Source organism: Hemiscyllium ocellatum, chromosome 4 (assembly GCF_020745735.1).
Source record: "Hemiscyllium ocellatum isolate sHemOce1 chromosome 4, sHemOce1.pat.X.cur, whole genome shotgun sequence".
NCBI lineage: Eukaryota > Metazoa > Chordata > Chondrichthyes > Orectolobiformes > Hemiscylliidae > Hemiscyllium > Hemiscyllium ocellatum.
The window spans coordinates 43,999,755-44,019,258 of record NC_083404.1 but is presented as its reverse complement, the minus strand read 5'-3'; the positions used below and the strand labels follow the sequence as shown (position 1 = coordinate 44,019,258).

General features: G+C 40.8%; 1 protein-coding gene across 2 annotated transcripts in view; it reads right to left on the bottom strand.

Annotated features, from left to right (window-relative positions):
* znf407 (zinc finger protein 407) overlaps positions 1-19,504 on the bottom strand; it is a 485,332-nt gene that overhangs the window by 267,894 nt on the left and 197,934 nt on the right. For both annotated transcript variants that reach the window (XM_060823093.1, XM_060823095.1), the window contains exon 4: positions 15,285-15,359. In XM_060823093.1, the coding sequence (XP_060679076.1) occupies positions 15,285-15,359 (75 nt within the window). The remainder of the gene's footprint in view (positions 1-15,284; positions 15,360-19,504) is intronic.

Sequence of the window (19,504 nt, the reverse complement as noted above, 5' to 3'; positions counted from 1 at the left end):
AGTGCTTTCCCAGTGCTAAAAATTTTCATACTACATGACCCACAATAGATTTATTTTTGCGAGAATGTGTCACCCTATGATTGCACAATCTGATCACTGGGTTCCCACAAAGTATTCAAAATACTTTAAAAAATTTTTGTGACTACTTTTACTCCACTTCAGCGACTGGCATTCCTAATATCTAAAACAAAAATGTTGAAACAATATTTTTAAATAATTGCACAGTGAGCCACACCGTGATTACATGTATTTATCAAATTGTCATTGATCTCAGCAGAATGCTCAAAGCCAAAGCTTGAACTTGATATTTTAGTCAGAACTGGAGGAGAGTGAGTTGAATTTAGACTGTGTAGTCTTATTATTTGCAATGTGCCTTATTTCTGAAATAGATCAGTTAGATACCTTAATGGAATATTTTTCTAGCACTTTCCATTCAATAGCTTTTTCTTTTCAATTAGGGGGTAATTTTAACCTAACCCACACCATAAAGAACTGACAAAATAAGATTACCTACCTGTTTTCATGTTCCATTGATTTTAGATTGACTTTGAATCAAGACACAATAAATGTAAATCTAGTCTAGTCAATGCGGGCAAGTCCTCATATCAATGACTCGGCACGGTGGCTCAGTGGTTAGCACTGCTGCCTCACAGCACCAGGATCCCAGATTCAATTCCAGCCTTGGGCGACTGTCTGTGTGGAGCTTGTGCAGCCTCCCTGTGTCTCCGTGGGTTTCCTCCGGGCGCTCTGGCTTCCTCCCACAATCCAAAGACGTGCGAGCCAGGTGAATTGGCCATACTAAATTGCCCATAGCGTTAGGTGGATTAGTCTGAGGGAAATGGTTCTGGGAGGGTCGGTGTGGGACCTGTTGGGCCGGAGGGCCTGTTTCCACACTGTAGGGAATTTAATCTAATCAATGACAAGTGCCAGAGTTGGAAGTCGAAATGGTAAATCTTCAATTCCTACTAATATTTCTTGTGCTGTTTACAACTTACCACTCTTGCTCAGCTAAAGAGTCAGTGCTTTTCCATTTTGAACAGCTCGGGGAGGAAACACTAAGCTTAGCAATGCCATTGAACAAAATTCCCAATCCAAAATATAATTTCTGTGTCAACAATGACTGAGTCTATTCAGTACTGAAAGTCAAAGCTGGCAGATTGACCAATATCAAAGGCAAGGGAACCAACACAAGGGAATAATCGGTTTGACATCATGCTAACCATTCGACTTGTCACAGACAAATCTAACTGTGTCAGTATTGATAGGAGTACGAACCTTAGGGAAATGTAGTCCCATTTTCACAAGAAACACATGCTCCATTGTATGTTTTCATTGGTAATGTGCTGAATAGAATAGATTTGGAGCATTTTTAGCATCTAAAAATTGATGAGGTATAGTGGGCTGGTGTCATACCTGGCACAAAGGGAAATGGGTGTGGTTCTTGAATGCCATAGAATGCTCACCATTCACCTTGACTACTAAAGTTACTCCAGCAACACTTGCGAAGTTCAACCTTCCAGGAAGTAGTAGTATAGGTTCCCCTGCTATTGAACACATTTACTCATGTAAAATTTGATATCATGCAAATGTTGGTCACATGAATTTTGGCTCAAAACAAAATGTAATTTTTTCATGCTACTTGTGCAAAAGTTAATCCTAATATTTCATGGATCAAAGGCCAAAAATGGCCAAATCAAAGTATAATGCTGAAAACACTAAGGATTCAATTATATTGCAAATTCATAACTAATGAAAATGAATATTAATACACAAACAGATTTATATTGGGTGGCAAGGTGGATCAGTGATTAGCACTGCAGCCTCACAGCACCAGGAATTCACATTCAATTCCAGCCTGAGGTGACTGTCTGCATAGATCCAAAGATGCGCAGGTTAAATAGATTGGCCATGCTAAATGCAGGGTTACAGGGATAGGATGGAGGTTAGTTCTGGATGGGACTCTTGTCAGATTTGGTGGGCCAAGTGGCCTCTTTCTGCACTGTACTGATTCGATAAGCTACTTCATTTAAATTATTGAAGTGAGAGAATTATGAATGAGAAACCATATTGTGACTATTAATCACTACAAGACAACTCAATGACTTTTGGGCTGAAAAAATTGGCTTTAAAAATTCAAGAAGTACATTAGTAAGCAAGTATGTTAAAGTCACCATAGTCCGACTGGATCATGCTGCCATTTCATTGGAAAGAGACAACTGGTGGTGGCTCAATCTGATGGTCACCACCCCTCAGGCAAAACCAGTGGTTGAAAATGAAAATCCTTCAAGGTAACCTCAGCTGATGCCATCGGCATCAATCTGCATCACAAAGCATTCATCCAATCAACTGAGCCAATCAATCCCCATTTCAATAATAAATACAATGTGTACTACAGGATTATACAACTTACAGGATGCCTTACTATGACTTGCCAAGTTCGAGTGCCACACAGTCCATACCTATCTATACCAATGAAAAGTCAAGAACAGCAGCAACAAGGGAACAGTATCATATTCAATTTTCCACTTCCCTAAGTTAAACACGTTCCTGTATTGAATATGTTCCAATGTTCCTACACTGTTGCTGGTTCATAATCTGGGAATTCCTTCCCTAATATCATAGAAAGATAAGAAATATGAACAAAAGTAGGCCGTTTGGGCTCTAGGGCTGGTTCTAACATTCAACCAGAACATTGATGATCTTCTACCTTAACATCATTTTCCAACACTATCTGCATATCCCTTAATGTCTTCAATATTTAGAAATCCATCAATCTTGGCCCAATGGGGAACAGAATTCCAAAGTTTCACCTAAATATATAAATTTCTCTTCACCTTACTCCTAAATTGCCTACCCTTTATCCTTAGACTCTATTCCTCATTCTAGACCACCAAAACAAAGAAAAAATCCTTCTTGAATCTAGGCCCTTGAGCACTGTAAGAATTTTATATTATTTAATGAGATCGCCTTTTGTTCTTCTAAAATCTAGTGAATATGGGCCCTGCAGCCTAACTCCAAGGTGGGAGTTTAAAGAGAGTTTAAGGGTTACTGCGGATTATATCTGCAATAAATGATGTTGCTTGCAAATCTTATCAGATCGAATGGATCGATTGGAGACACAATTAGAATCAATAAGGAATTTGGAACAGCAACAGTATGTGATGGATGGCAGTTATAGGAATGAGGGCAAGTCTCAGATACAGTCACATAGATGGGTGAACTCCAGGAAAGGTAAGAGAGGTAGGCAGCTAGAGCAGGAGTCTTCTGTGGCTATACCCATTTCAAACAAGTGTGCAGATTTGGAAAATGTAGGGGGTGATGGATTCTCAGGGGAACAAATAGCCAAGTTTCTGGTATTGAGACTGGCTCTAATGCAACGAAGGATACGTCGGGTTCCAAGAGATCAATTAATGTTAGGGGATTTTCTAGTCAGAGGTACAGACAGGTGTTTCTGTGGCCAGCAGCGAAAAATCAGAATGGTGTGTTGCTTCCCTGGTGCCAGGATCAAGGATGTCTCAGAGAGGGTGCAGAATGTTCTCAAGGGGGAGAGGGGCCAGCAAGAGGTCATTGTACATGGTGGAATCATGACATAGGAAGGGAAAAGATTGAGATTCTGAAGGGAGATTACAGAGAGTTATTCAGGAATTTAAAAAGGAGGTCCTTAAGAATAGTAATATTGGATTACTCCCGGTGCTACAAGCTAGTGAGGGCAAGAATAGGAGGATAGAGCAGAAGAATGCATGGCCAAGGAGCGTGTATGGGAGGAGGATTCACATTTTTGGATCATTGGAAATCTCTTTTGGGGTAGAAGTGACCTGTAGAAGGACAGATTGCACCTAAATTAGAAGGGGACTAATATACTGGCAGGGAAATTTGCAAGAGCTGCTCCGGAGGATTTAAACGAGAAAGGTGGGGGAGATGGGACCCAGGGAGATAGTAAGGAAAGAGGTCAATCTGAGACTGGTACATTTGAGAACAGAAGCGAGTCAAACAGTCAGGGCAGGCAGGGCCAAGGTAGGACTACTAAATTAAACTGCATTTATTTCAATGCAAGGGGCCTAACAGGGAAGGCAGATGAACCCAGGGCATGGTTAGGAACATGGGACTGGAATATCATAGCAATTACAGAAGCATGGCTCAGGGATGGGCAAGACTGGCAGCTTAATGTTCCAGGATACAAATGCTGCAGGAAGGATAGAAAAGGAGGCAAGAGAGGAGGGCAAGTGTCATTTTTGATCAGGGATAACATTACAGCTGTGCTGAGGGAGAATATTCCTGGAAATACATCCAGGGATGTTATTTGGACAGAACTGAGAAATAAGAAAGGGCTGATCACCTTACTGGGATTGTATTATAGCCCCCTAATAGTAAAAGGGAAATTGAGAAACAAACTTGTAAGAAGAACTCAGCTATCTGTAAGAATAATCGGGTAGTTATGTTCGGGGATTTTAACTTTCCAAACATAGACTGGGACTGCCATAGTGTTAATGGTTTAGATGGAGGTGAATTTGTTAAGTGCGTCCAAGAAAATTTTCTGATTCAGTATGTGGATTCAGTATTCAGGTGACTGAGTTGTCAGTGGGGGAGCACTTTGGGGCCAGTGACCATAATTCTATTCAATTTAAAATAGTGATTGAAAAGGATAGACCAGATCTAAAAGTTGAAGTTCGAAATTGGAGAAAGGCCAAATTTGACGGTATTAGGCAAGAACTTTCAAAAGCTGATTGGAGGCAGATGTTCGAAGGTAAATGGACGGCTGGCAAATGGGAAGCCTTCAGAAATGAGATAACAAGAATCCAGAGAAAGTGTATTCCTGTTAGGGTGAAAAGAAAGGCTGGTAGATATAGGGATTGCTGGTTGACTAAAGAAATTGAGGGTTTGGTTAAGAAAAAGAAGGAAAAGATAGATCAAGTGAATCCTTAGAGGAGTATAAAGAAAGTAGGAGTATACTTATTAAGAGGGAAATTAGGATGGCAAAAAGGGGACATGAGATAGCTTTGGCAAATAGAGTTAAGGAGAATCCAAAGGGCTTATACAAATACATTAAGGACAAAAGGGTAACCAGGGAGAGAATAGGGACTCTCAAAGATCAGCAAGGCGGCCTTTGTGTGGAGCCGCAGAAAATGGGGGAGATACAAGTGAGTATTTTGCATCAGTATTAACTGTGGAAAAGGATATGGAAGATACAGAATGTAGGTGGTAACAACTTGCAAAATGTCCATATTACAGAGGAGGATGTCTGGATGTCGTGAAACGCATAAAGGCAGATAAATCCCCAGGACCTGATCAGGTGTACCCTAGAACTCTGTGGGAAGCTGGAGAAGTGATTGCTGGGCCTCTTGCTGAGGTATTTGTATCATCGATAGTCACAGGTGAGGTGCCGGAAGACTGGAGGTTGGCTAACGTGGTGCCACTGTTTAAGAAGGGTGGTAAGGACAAGCCAGGGAACTATAGACCAGTGAGCGTGATATCGGTGGTGGGTAAGTTGTTGGAGGGAATCCTGAGGGACAGAATGTACATGTATTTGGAAAGGCTAGGACTTATTAGGGATAGTCAACATGGCTTTGTGCATGGGAAATCATGTCTCACAAACTTGATTGAGTTTTTTGAAGAAGTAACAAAGAAGATTGATGAGGGTAGAGCAGCAGATGTGATCTATATGGACTTCAGTAAGGCATTCGACAAGGTTCCCCATGGGAGACTGGTTAGCAAGGTTATATCTCATGAATACAGGGAGAACTAGCCATTTGGATACAGAACTGGCTCAAAGGTAAGAGACAGAGGGGGGTGGTCGAGGTTTGTTTTTCAATGGAGGCCAGTGACCAGTGCAGTGCCACAAGGATCGGTGCTGGGCCCTCTACTTTTTGTTATTTACATAAATGATTTGCATGCGAGCATAAGAGGTACAGTTAGTAAGTTTGCAGATGACACCAAAACTGGAAGTGTAGTGGACAGCGAAGAAGGTTACCTCGGATTATAACAGGATCTTGACCAGATGGGTCAATGGGCTGACAAGTGGCAGATGGAGTTTAATTCCGATAAATGTGAGGTGCTGCAGTTTGGGAAAGCAAATCTTAGCAGGACTTATACACTTAATGGTAAGGTCCTAGGGAGTGTTACTGAACAAAGAGACCTTGGTGTGCAAGTTCATAGCTCCTTGAAAGTGGAGTCGCAAATAGAGAGGATAGTGAAGGCGGCTTTTGGTATGCTTTCTTTTATTGGTGAGAGTATTGAGTATAGGAGTTTGGTGGTCATGCTGCGGCTGTACAGAACATTAGTTAGGCCACTGTTGGAATACTGCTTGCAATTCTGGTCTCCTTCCTATTGGAAAGATTAGATTAGATGAAATTAGATTACTTACAGTGTGGAAACAGGCCCTTCGGCCCAACAAGTCCACACCGACCCTCCGAACATCAACCCACCCAAACACATTTCCCTACATTTACCCCTTCACCTAACACTACGGGCAATTTAGCATGGCCAATTCACCTAACCTGCACAATTTTGGACTGTGGCAGGAAACCAGAACACCCGGAGGAAACCCATGCAGACACATGGAGAATGTGCAAACTCCACACACAGACAGTTGCCGGAGGCAGGAATTGAACCCAGGTCTCTGGCGCTGTGAGGCAGCAGTGCTAACCACTCTGCCACCGTGCTGCCCCACAAAGATTACAAAGATGTTGTCAGGGTTGGAGGATTTGAGCTATTGGGAAAGGCTGAATAGGCTGGAGCTTTTTTCCCTGGAGTGTTGGAGGTGGAGGGGTGACTTTACAGAAGTTTACAAAATTATGAGAGGGGCATGGATAGGATAAATAGATAAAGTCTTTTCCGTGGACTCGGGAGGTCGAGAACTTGAGGGCATAGGTTTAGGGTGAGAGGGGAAAGATATAAAAGAGACCTAAGGGGCAACTTTTTCACACAGAGAGTGGTACATTTATGGAATGAGCTGCCAGAGAAAGTGGTGGAGGCTGGTACAATTGCAACATTTAAAAGGCATTTGGATGGGTATATGAATAGGAAGGGTTTGGAGGGATTATGGGCCAAGTGCTGGCAGGTGGGACTAGATTAGGTTGGGATATCTGGTCGGCATGGACAGGTTGGATCGAAGGGGCTGTTTCCATGCTGTACATCTCTATGACTCTGTGACTATCCTCCTAGGGCAGTCCTGCCATCCCAGGCATCAGTCTACAAACTGCAATCACTGATTGGCAAGTGTTCAGTTCCAACATGGAAACAGCAGAAGCTTACTAAGGAGCTGTGTATTCTATGACAGCAAGATTAGAGAGAACTGTTTCCCGGCCAAAATGACTGATGGCATCATCATGTCACGTATCAGACTCTTAAAGTGGCAATCCACCATACTTCCACAACATCCCTCCTCCTTACTTCAATGAAAACATTTATAATATTTATATACACAGTGTTTCAGAGAAAATCAATTCCTGTATGCTGTCAGTGCACCTCAGCAACTAATTATTTTTTGATAAGATTTAACCTCTAGCATTTTAGCTGTACTGGAAACATCATCTGCCCAGAGATGACTAAATGGTCAGAGCTTTGCACAACATATGGTACTGCCTCCCTCTGATACTCCAGATACTATTCCATCTGCAAGATAAACCCAGGTCTCATTCGACACAGTCATTTGAAGATCTTCAATAATGAGGACCCTGGCACATCTTCTCCATACCATACCATATCTTGTCACCATGGTGTAGGAAACTAGTCCAATCTCTGCAATAATGATGGCTGGTATCCAACAGTGGGGTAATTTCTCTCCATCACACTTCTTGACCTTTTTGGAAAAATGTCATTTGACCTCGTCTGTTCTAGGAAACCTTGTTTCTGTTATTTCCTGTCAACAGCGTCTTGGTCATAGGTGTTCTCAGCAACTCAAATGCTGCATGCAGTTGATGCTTGACTGTGAGCAATGCTGGAAAAGTCTGAGTTGTCAAGTTGGTTGTGTTCTCATAGGTTAACAAAAATTAACTGTCTTTTGGATAGTGATCAGTGTTCTTCAGTTACTGTTAAGGAATGCTTTATTGTCTGAACAAACCTTTTCTGGTTGTAACAATGAGTTGATCGGATATGTTGAATCACTAACAAGTATTTTGGATAGCCAAATCTCACAAATATCTCCCTCTATCTTTGAATGGTTTTCTCTGAAGATATTGTGCTCATGACACCAGCTTCAAGCCATTTAGCATGTGTGTTAACCACTTCACAAAACATTCACCCTTGAAAAGGTCAGCGTAGTCAACATGTATTCTTTGCCAAGGTCTTTCTGGCCATTCTAATGGGTGTTATGCCTCTCATGAGGTAGGTTGCACAACTGTCATTAAAAATAGCTTCCAGCTATCTTCTTCATTCTGGCATTGCCACAGTGATCATTGTATTGTTGATTAGCACATATTTCCTTTGCTATGGTGGAATGTTAACTCTCATAAGACACATGATTAGACAGTTCTAGCTTTCATATAACTTATGGCTTTCATTCTGGATTTGTTCCTGTGATCTTCGCATGATAATACTGGCTCATCTCCAGTGTACTTCTTAATTTATCTACCATTACTTGAATGTTCTCTACTTTGAAGCAGAAAATGTCTACGTAAGGACTAATGTCCAGAGAGCTCATCAGCATTCACATCAAAGTTGCATTGCTGATTCTTAATTATGTAAGTGCAAACTGATCGCAATAATAACAATCTCTGCATATGGCTCACTGCGAGAGAAGGTATCCTTTATCAGGTCCAAACATTGTGGTTAATGATCTTTGATCTGATAGTAGAATAAATTTCCGGCATTACAGGTATTGGTAGAATCGTCTAATGCCAAAAATGATTCCTAGAGCTTCTTTCTCTATGTGTGCAAATGATCTTGATGCAAAATCTATTGGCTTCCCTTCAACAATGGGTATCCTGTAAGAAACAACAGCTCACACTCCATATGATGAGGTATCACATGCTAGTTGTAACCAAATCTTTGGGTCAACAATGCCTCTGGTTAGTGTAAAGGCTCTTTCACAATGATCTTCCCATTTCTAAATTCTTGTTTGGCATAATAAATTATGCAACTGCCAAAATAATTAAGCCAGCCCAAAAATGGTCACAGCTGATTACATTTTACATGCAGATTGCCTCAGTTGTGGCTTTTACATTTGAGGGTGACTTGTGTGGTCCCTTCGCATCAGTGACATAAATATTCAATGAAAGATTTTTAAAAATTCACATTTACCTTTTTCAATTTTAGGTCTTTTTCATTTAATCTTTTTCATTTCTCGCTATAACCAAAATATCATCAACGAAACACTAGACTCCTTCCAATTCTCAATGATGGAATAGCTCAATGCATCAGTGCAAAAGATAGGGCTGAAGCATTTGCAACAATCTTAACCCAAAGGTGTCAAATGTATGATCCATTACAGTCTCCCCCAGAGGTCTCCAGCATCACAGATGTCGATGTTCAGCCAATTCAATTAATTCCAATGGAGGTATCAGATACCGCAAAGGTTATGGGCCCTGACAACTTTTCAGCAATAGTACTGAGTATTTGTGCTCCAGAACTTGCTGCACTCATAGGCAAGCTGCTCCAGTACAGCTACAACATGGGCATCTACATACCATGAAAAATTACCCAGATATGCTATGTACACAAGATAAATCCAACCCAGCCATTTACCACTCCATCAGTCTATTCTTGATCATTAGTAAAATAATAAAAGAAGTCATCGACAATGCTATCAAGCAGTACTTACCTAGCAATAACCTGGTGACTAATTTTGGATTCCACCAGGGACACTCAGCTCCTGACCTCATTACAGCCTTCAAACATGGACAAAAGAGCTGAATTCCAGAGGTGAAACAAGAGTGATAGCCTTAATATGAAGGCCACATTTGACCAAGCACAGCTGGTCAGGCAGCATCCAAGGAGCAGAATTAATGTTTCAAACATAACACTTCATCAGGAATGTGGATGGTGGCCCAAAGGAGCTGAGAGATAAATGGGAGGGGGGTGGGGCTGGGGGTAAGGTAGCTAGAAATGTGAGAGGTCAATGAAGGTGGGGGTGAAGGTGATAGGTCAGAGAGGAGGGTGGAGCAGATAGGTGGGAGGAAGATAGACAGATAGGACAGTTCAAGAGGACGTCTGAATTGGAAGTTTGGGTCTGGGATAAGGTGGGGGAGAGGAAATGAGGAAACTGGTGAAATCGACATTGAACCCATGTGGTTGGATCACCTTGGGACCCTCCAACCACTTGGGACCAATGTGGATTTCACCAATTTCTTCAGTTCCTACCCACCCCACCACCATATCCCAGATCCAACATTCCAACTAAGCACCCCCCACTTGAATGGTTCTATCTGTCCAACTTCTTTCCTACCTATCTGCTCCACCCTCCTCTCTGACCTATCATCTTCACCCACCTATTGCATTCCCAGCTACCTTCCCCCAATCCCACCCCCTCCCACTTAGCTCTCAGTCCCCTTGGGCCATAAGCCTCATTCCTGATGAAGGGCTTATGCTCAATTCTCCTGCTCCTCGGATGCTGCCTGGCTGTCTATGCTTTACCAACACCACAATCTTCGAATCTGACCTCCAGCATCTGCAGTTCTCACTTTCCTCACATTTGACCAAGTGTAACATAAGGGAAAAGTGAGGACTGTAGATGCTAGAGGTCAGAGTCAAAAAGTGCAGTGCTGGTAAAGCACAGCAGGTCAGGCAGCATCCAAGGAGCAGAGTCAACATTTCAGGCATAAGCCTGACATGCTGTGCTTTTCCAGCGCTACATTTTTCAACAAATGTAATATAAGGAGCCCGAGCAAAACTGATGAGAATCGGGCAAACTCTCAAATGACTGGAGTCATTTCTTGAAAATACAAAGATAGTTGTGGTTGTTGGATGTCAGTCATCTCAGCTCTCTTACCTCTGCAGGAGTTCCTCAGGGTAGTGTCCTAGGCCCAACCATCTTCAGCTGTTTCATCAAGGGCCAGCTTCCCATCATAATTCAGAATATTCAACCATGACTGTATAATGTTCGGCACTATTCACAACTCCTCAGATACTGATGCAGTCCATGATCAAGTACAACAAGCCTTGGAAAATATTCAGGCTTGAAAAGTGGCAAGTAACATTTACCACATGAGGTGCCCCTGGTCACATTTCTCGGAGAAAAAAAATGACCTTTTACAAGATCCTAACCAGGAAACCAGAGTCATAGAGATGTAAGAATGGAAACAGCCCCTTTGGTCCAACCTGTTCATGCCGACCAGATATCCCAACCCACCTGCCAGCACCCAGCCCATAACCCTCCAAACCCTTCCTATTCATATACCCATCCAAATGCCCTGTTAACTGTTGCAATTGTACCAGCCTCCACCACATCCTCTGGCAGCTCATTCCATACACATACCACCCTCTGTGTGAGAAAGTTGTCCCTTAGGTCTCTTTCATATCTTTCCCTTCTCACTCTAAACCTATGCCCTAAAGTTCTGGACTCCCTAACCCCAGAGAAAATACTTTGCCTCCTTACCCTATCCATGACCCTCAATTTTGTAAACTTCTATAAGGTCTCCTCTCAGCCTACAACGCTCCAGGAAAAAACAGCCCCAGCCTGTTCAACCTCTCCCCAAGGCTCAAATCCTCCAACCCTGCCAACATCCTTGTAAATCTTTTCTGAACCTTTTCAAGTTTCACAACATCTTTCCGATAGGAAGATCAGAATTACACGCAATATTCCAACAGTGGCCTAACCAATATGCTGTACAGCCTCAACATGACTAGCGAGAGAATAAAGGAGTATCGTGCCTATCTGCCTGAACTCCTATAGTGTTGGCAGTATATTCTTTCCATGCCAAACAATGACCATCAGACTATCTTGATCATCAGTTCAATGACCCTGAGCTTCCAGTTGTTTGTCACTTAAACACACCAGTGTTACGTGACCAACATCTCTGTCTCTGGCTTGCAGAAGTTCAACACAAACTGGAAGAACAGCACCTCGTTTTATACTTAGGAACTCTGCAGCCTTCTGGACTTAATACTGAGTTCAACAATTTAATGGCTTTCCCCAAACTTTCCCTCAACCTCATACACTAGGCCTTAGCACCACATGGACTGCCAGCTCAAGTTACCTATTGTCACTCACTAATTGTCTCCATTACTGGCTATTCATTCCCCCAGTTTGGCCTTTAACCACGCTTGATGAAGAGCTTATGCTTGAAACATTGACTCTCTTGTTCCTCAAATGCTGCCTTAATGGCAGTGCTTTTCCAGTGCCACACTTTTTGACTCTGATCTTCAGTAATTGCAGTTCACACTTTCTCCTTTAACTATTCCTTTGTCTGTCCAACTGTTTTTCTCTCTCTTTGGGCTCTACCTCCACCTTTGCCCCCCTCTCCTCACTCCATCTTCTGAAATAAAAATCCCTTTCCAAGCTACTATCAGTTCTGAAGAAGGGTCACTGGACCTGACATGTTAACTCTGATTTCTCTCCACAGGTGCTGTCAGACCTGCTGAGATTTTCCAGTGATTTCTGTTTTTGGATCATAACCTCTAGCTGTTCATCCTCCTTAAAAAGAATGATTTCTGCCTCTCTGACACTAGGTAACAACATACCATCCTGGAGTCACATCTACAATCTCTGTTCCACTAAGTAGTTAATCTCCTACCACAATTGTTCACCCTTTTCCCTTGAACCACCCTAGATGCCAAGGGCTGAGCAAACGGGCATAAAGTAAGTATGAACCTATCACAGTGGTCTCCAATGGTTCATGAGCAGTCACAGAGAATGAACTCATGTCAAAGCAAAAATATGTACTGCTTGACAGGAAGAGTAGGCAGGAAGTAGAGGATGAACTGAGATCTGAGGTGCATTTTTTTAAATGCAACAAGTATAGTAGGTAAGGCAGATGAACTTAGGGCCTAGATTAGTATCTGAGAGTATGAGGCTACGGCTATTACTGAGACTTGGTTGAGGGAAGGGCATGATTGGCAACTAAATATCCCAGGATATCAATGTCTCAGGTGGGATAGAGAGGGAGATAAAAGGGGTGGAGGAGTTGGTCAAAGAAGATATCACAACTGTGCTGAAGGAGGGCACTATGGAAGACTTGAACCATCACATGCACTGCAGGGTGGGTTTGCCGAGTCGCTTCAGAGGCAAGCTGCATGTTGGAGCACACAGAGCAGCAGGAATTTTGTCAGGTTGCCAGATGAGCTCAGTCTAGTTCAACAGAGGACAGCTTTATACGTTGCCATGGTCCTACCAGACCATATAGCTGCTCTCTCATGAGAGAGACGTACAGGGATGGTTTAACCTAAGGGTCACCATGACTCAGGCAAAGGGAGAGATTGAGCAAGAAAGTCCTCCATGGTAACATGAGTCAGTACAGGAATTGAACCCATGCTGTTGGCATCCCTTTTTAGCTGTCCAGCCCACTAAGCTAACCAACTCCCGAAAAATTTAAGTGCCACATACTTAAACTCAAAACACTGCCACCAAAATACAGAAGAGAATTTATGGAGAACCTCAGCAGGTCGGGCAGCATCCATGGAGAGGAACAGAGTTAACAATTTGAGTCCAGTGACACTTCTTCAGAACTCTGTTTCAGACTTCTAACATCCACGGATCTTTGATTTATTATTTTGGGTGGTACGGTGGCACCGTGGTTAGTACTGCTGCCTCACAGCACCAGAGACCCGGGTTCATTTCCCGCCTCAGGCGACTGACTGTGTGGAGTTTGCACATTCTCCCTGTGTTTGCGTGGGTTTCCTCCGGGTGCTCCCACAGTCCAAAAATGTGCAGGTTAGGAGAATTGGCCACGCTAAATTGCCCGTAGTGTTAGGTGCAGGGTCAAATGTGGGGAAATGAGTCTTGGTGGGAGCACTTCGGCGGTCGGTGTGGACTTGTTGGGCCAAAGGGCCTGTTTCCACGCTGTAAGTAATCTAATCTAATCTAAATACAAGTTTGCCCGCATTGCTACTTTCCTTAAAACTTGTTGATACCCAAGTACATAAGTGCTACTTCTTGTACAGAATGAATGGTTCTTTAATTTATGTGAGGGATCTATTATAACTAATCCATTGGAAAAGGAGACTTTCAACCTAAACTGCTTGAGATCAATGGCTTAGAGAACACACTCACAGCCAGGCAGGAAAATAAAAACTCAACTCAGTTGAAATCTTGGTCCTGCAACTCTATACAGATCAAACATGCATCACATGGTAATCCTGAGTTAGCTGGACAGAAAGCAATATCTTTCAGCCAGACCTAATTGTGTTTGAATACATTCTACAAGATGCTGTATTAGAGGGTGCTTCAATGATGCACTTTGTTCACTTTGATTGAAAAGAGATGTCTGGTGTTTACATTCCTGCCTTAGCTCGTTTTTTGTTGAAATCTATTGAAAGCATAATCTTAACTTGTAGTTCAATAGAGATATCATAGTGTTAGTTAAACATGTTAACCTGTTTGTTTACTGCACGTATTATCAATACTGCATAACAGATTGCACAAACATGTCAAATTTCTTTATCCTTCATTTTCCCAGAAGAATCCACTGCAGTACCAAAACTATTGTATTCAAAACATTTGTGAAAACCATGCAGTCAAGGTAAACCAAACACTTGACAATTTTTACGTTAGGTTATTTGACTGTAAATAAAATATTCCTTCCTATTGCCCTTTATTGAAGCTCACTGGGACAACACACTAGAGAAGCAAATTGGTCAGAAGTGAATTTACAAACACAATAAACCATTAGCCATCTAATTGCATTTAAACCTACTCTGCCTAAAAAAACCATGTGGCAGGTCACAAGTATGAGATATTTAAACAGATTAGCATTGTTAGTAGAATCATTCATTGACACTTGTATAAATCACATGTTATTGCAGCTGGAAAGGCCAATTTGCTACTAAATATTTGATATCAAATGGTCAGATTTGACCATTTGAAGCTCAATGTGGAATACACCATCCCTATGAAAGGGGGCAATGTTAATCTGGCAAAATTGCATGCAACACTGGTATTACATGGGGGGGGTTTGAATTTAATCTTCACTGCGATCAAGTTTCAAAGTGACATAATTTTTAACAAGTCTCAGATTTTGAAACAAATCACGAAGTTGGGTGGGTCAAGGTGCAATAGAACTCGCCATCCACTTGACTCCATGTGTTTTCTGCCAAAATGTTGAGCTATATTCTATATTTGACCTTTGGATACTGCTCTGGGTTGCATCATAACAGAAAATAAATGACTCAATATTATTAGCTGATTCTCCTACCGTTCCTTTGGAGTCCCGATGCCATGTTTTCCCAATAAATGGGTGCTAAGATGTTTCTTCATAACAAAGGCCCATCTGGAAAAGAAAGCAAGATCAGACATTTTACTCATTTCTAAAATACCATAGAGGAAAGTACTTTGCACATTATAAAGGTAGGAACCAAACTTACAAACTCATAAGTAATGAAATGCTCATTACATCCCCTTTCCATTTAATTCTCAAATCAACTGATTACAAGTGACATGGATACAGATAAGCATACTGGTAGTCCGTGACCTTAGATCTCACTGGTTGCTTGCTTAATGTTCCTCCATGTGGTGCTGTTGTAATTACACAAACAACAAAACAAACACAAGCAGAAAGTAATTGAATTCCTGATCCCTCAAGTATCTTGCTGTTCAACAACCAAGTTTTAATGATATCCAGGGTGGACTACAATGTAATGTGCCAAAGAAACAATGGGCCAGATTTTGTGGTCAGTAACAAATAGAGGGTGTTCACTGTTAACCTCAAAAGAAAACTGCCTATAAGGATTTAGCAATCTCTGCAGCAAGAAATTTCTCTTTCCGCATGAAACTTTCCAAGACGTATGTTAAATGAACATGAACAATATTACGGCAGGTTTGGATAAGACAGATAAGAAGCAAAATGTTCCCTAATTAGCTGATGAAACAAGGACAAGTGGATAAAGATTTAAGATATTAGACAAGAACTGAAGAGGGGATGTGGGGAAGAACGTTTTTTACATAGCAAGTGGTGATGACATGGATCTTGTGACCTAAGAGGATGGTGGATGCAGAGAGCATCGATGATTTTAAAAGAAAATTGGATGGTCACTTGAAGAAAAGAAATTTGCAGAGCTATGTGGAAAGAACAGGAGAATGGAATTGACACAGACTGAATGGCCTCTTTTGTTGCCAAAAATAACTCAAGTGGAAGGCTTAGCATGCAGCAATGACATCACAAGAGCACAGCAACCAATCAAACAGAAGTATTCACACCAGCAAACCAGAAAGCAAGAAGTAGTGAAATATTTTCAAAATACCACAATGAAAACTTGAATCACACAGCAACTTGAACATAATATAACCTCCCAAGTTGTTTCATGGGAGAGTCTTAAAACAATATTTTTCACTGAGTCATATAAGGCAATAAAATCTTGGTCAGCAAAGTAAATTTTAAGGAACATCTTAAAAGGATGACAGAGAGATGGACAGGTTTTGAAAGTTATCTTAGGCTGCTGAAGACATGGTCACAGTTAAAATCAAGTAACATAAAAGACCAAAATTGAATGAGTGCAGGAATTTCAAAGGATTTATAGGGTTAGAGGAAGCTACAGAGATAGGGAGGGGAAATACATCTGGACGGATTTGAAAGCAAGGATGGGAATGTTAAAATCTAGACCTTTGGTTCACTGGGGGCAAGTGTACATCAAATGAACACAGCGTGATGTGCAAGCAAAATGTTGTGAAAGTTAGAACTTGGGCAGCAGGGATTTTGGTAGCCTCAAGTTTGAAGGTTAGAATGTAAAAATGCAACCCAAAGGGCATTGGAATTGCCAGGTCTAGAATTAACAAACACGAGAATGAGGGTTTCTGTATGGGTTGAATCCGAACAGAGAGGAGCACTCTTAAGGAGGCCTTAGTAATGGGCCAGAAGATCATCTTAGTATCAATTATGATCCTAACATTGCATACAATCTGCTTTAGTCTTAAATAGTTGGCACAAAGAAGATTGTAGCATTCAAAAAGTAGTGAATGCAGTTTGCAAGCTGGGACCAGAGAAAGGCTTTTCAATATTGAAATGGAGGAAATTTCTGTTTATCCAGTACTGGAAATCAGACAAGTACATTAATAATTTAGCAATAATGCAGAATTTGAGAGAGATGGTGGAATGAGAGCTAGGTGTCATCAATTTACTTTATTAGTTTACGTTTTCACCTAACAATTTAATAATTGTGGTGAAAGTCAACATTGTATAAATATAAAAAACTTTTTAGGGCCAGTGTGGGTATTCAGCAATGATTATGAATTCAGTGCAGTAAATGCTCAGTTAAACCACATCCAATAATGTGGAACTTTTTCAAGGCCAACAGTGTAGAAGTGGAGTTTTTTTTCCGACTCATGATTGCAAGGGACACTGCAGCCTGTGGGAACCTTGATAACACACTTATGGAAGAGTATAAGTTCACTGATTGCAAACACTAGATTTCCATGTCCAAAGTTTCTGTCAGTTTTTGTAGAACAGCAGCAAATTGTGTCAGTTTTCACCATTATTGTTGCAGCAACTCCATGCCATCACATTTCATAATGCTACCACTACAGAGAATTCCTACTTCAGTCAGTGCAGCAAGGAGTCATTCTGCTCCAGGTATTAGATTGACATGAATACAAACCAAAAAAAAAATCAATTCGTGATTTTAGTGGCATTCAAAAAGAGGGAACAAAAATGGCAGAAGTTGTCAAAATCTCTAAACCAACATGCTTACTTTAAATCAATACCTTGCAGTCAAGTTGCAAGTTGACACAACATTTAATGTGTCCAGAAGTCTGAGATTTTGAAATGAATCATAAAGTATGCATGAACGCAGGGACCCTATAGAAACAGGATTGTTACTAACAAAAAAATTGTACATCTATTGACTGACTAGTTCGTTGGTCTGTAAACTGAAGCAGCTATTTTCTTTGGCTGACAGATTTTCACATCTGGTTTTCTGATTGATTAGTTATCAATGTGCATTCACTATTAATTAACAAATAATGCATCTTAATCCATTGAATTCCTTCATTTCAGAGGACAGAAGTCAAGTTGATTCACAAAATTAGTCAATTAGCAACTTTCTGTAAATATTTGTCAATGTGCGTTTGACAGATCACACAATATCATAATCAGTGATGCACTATGGCAGGTACTGTATGCTTTTACCAATAGTTTTTATTGGTTACAATTATAAAGCTTGAAGTAGACTGGGAGAATCAGAAATCATCCACCTACTCAACAGCAATTAGTCCTCCAAGATACACTTCCACTGTGCTATATTTCAAGGCATAAATATTTCAATTGCAATGGCTTAATTAACTAACCATTTGCCTGCAAACGGAAAGGTCACTTAAAAAGTTATATTATACATTGATCTATTCCATTAAATACTGTAATACGAATATGTATGAAATAAACTTCATTGTTGCTATCAAACATCTGCATTGTAATAGTAAACAAAATATCTGTTACACTGAACATTATAGTGAAATGAAATTATAAGTCCAATAGTAGTTTGAAAAGAACTGGTTTTTAAACATCAAAAAGAATAAATGGAAACAGTTGAATTCATCAATCAAAAAATATGTTGAAATTCATCAAGATGTGAGTTTAAAAAGCTCCTGTTATCATTCTAAACGCAGTTGTTCTTCATTTACATAACTATCATGTGCTAAAAGACAGTAGTCATTATATTATACATTCACCCCGAAATGCATAGAGCGTGACAGAAGAAACCTTTAAAAAGCATTCAGTATTTGATTTACTTTTAGTACAAAACTAACCATGGTGAGCAAGATTTCATGTAATGTTATCAACAGTGTTACAAAACTATCTTAGAGGCACTTGCTGTAAAGAGCAGAGCTTCATAGTCAAAATGAGCATAAATAATCAAATTTTAGCTTAAGCACCCAAACAAATATAGCATTTTAACTTGTTTATGAAATATAAATGTTTTTTACAAGGCTTTCTAATGCACACCTGGCTAGCTTTCAACATTCTAACCTCCATAAGTCTGACCTCATCCAAAATTATGTTGCCCATGTTCTATCTTGGACCAGGTTCATTTACTTTACCCCTGTGCTTGTTGATCTGGGCTCCAGGTTAAGCAATGCTTTAATTTAAAAATTTTCATCTTCGTATTTTCAAATACTTTTGTGGCCTCACCCATCTAATAATCTCACCCCAGTATCTTCCAGACTCCTCCAAATCTGGCCTCTTCCACACTCCCGCTAATTATTATATCATTGGTGGCAAGATCCCAAGCTCTGGAAGTTCTTCAAATCTCATCACCTCTCTACCTCATCTTCCCATTTTTAGACACTTCATAAAGTCCACTGCTGAGATTCTGAAATTCATCCCTTTGGTCAAGCTTTAGCTCATATGGTCTAACAAGATTTAGTGTTATACTTTGTTTTAAAATATTCCTGAAGTAGTTCAGCACATTTCAGTATTCGAATGGT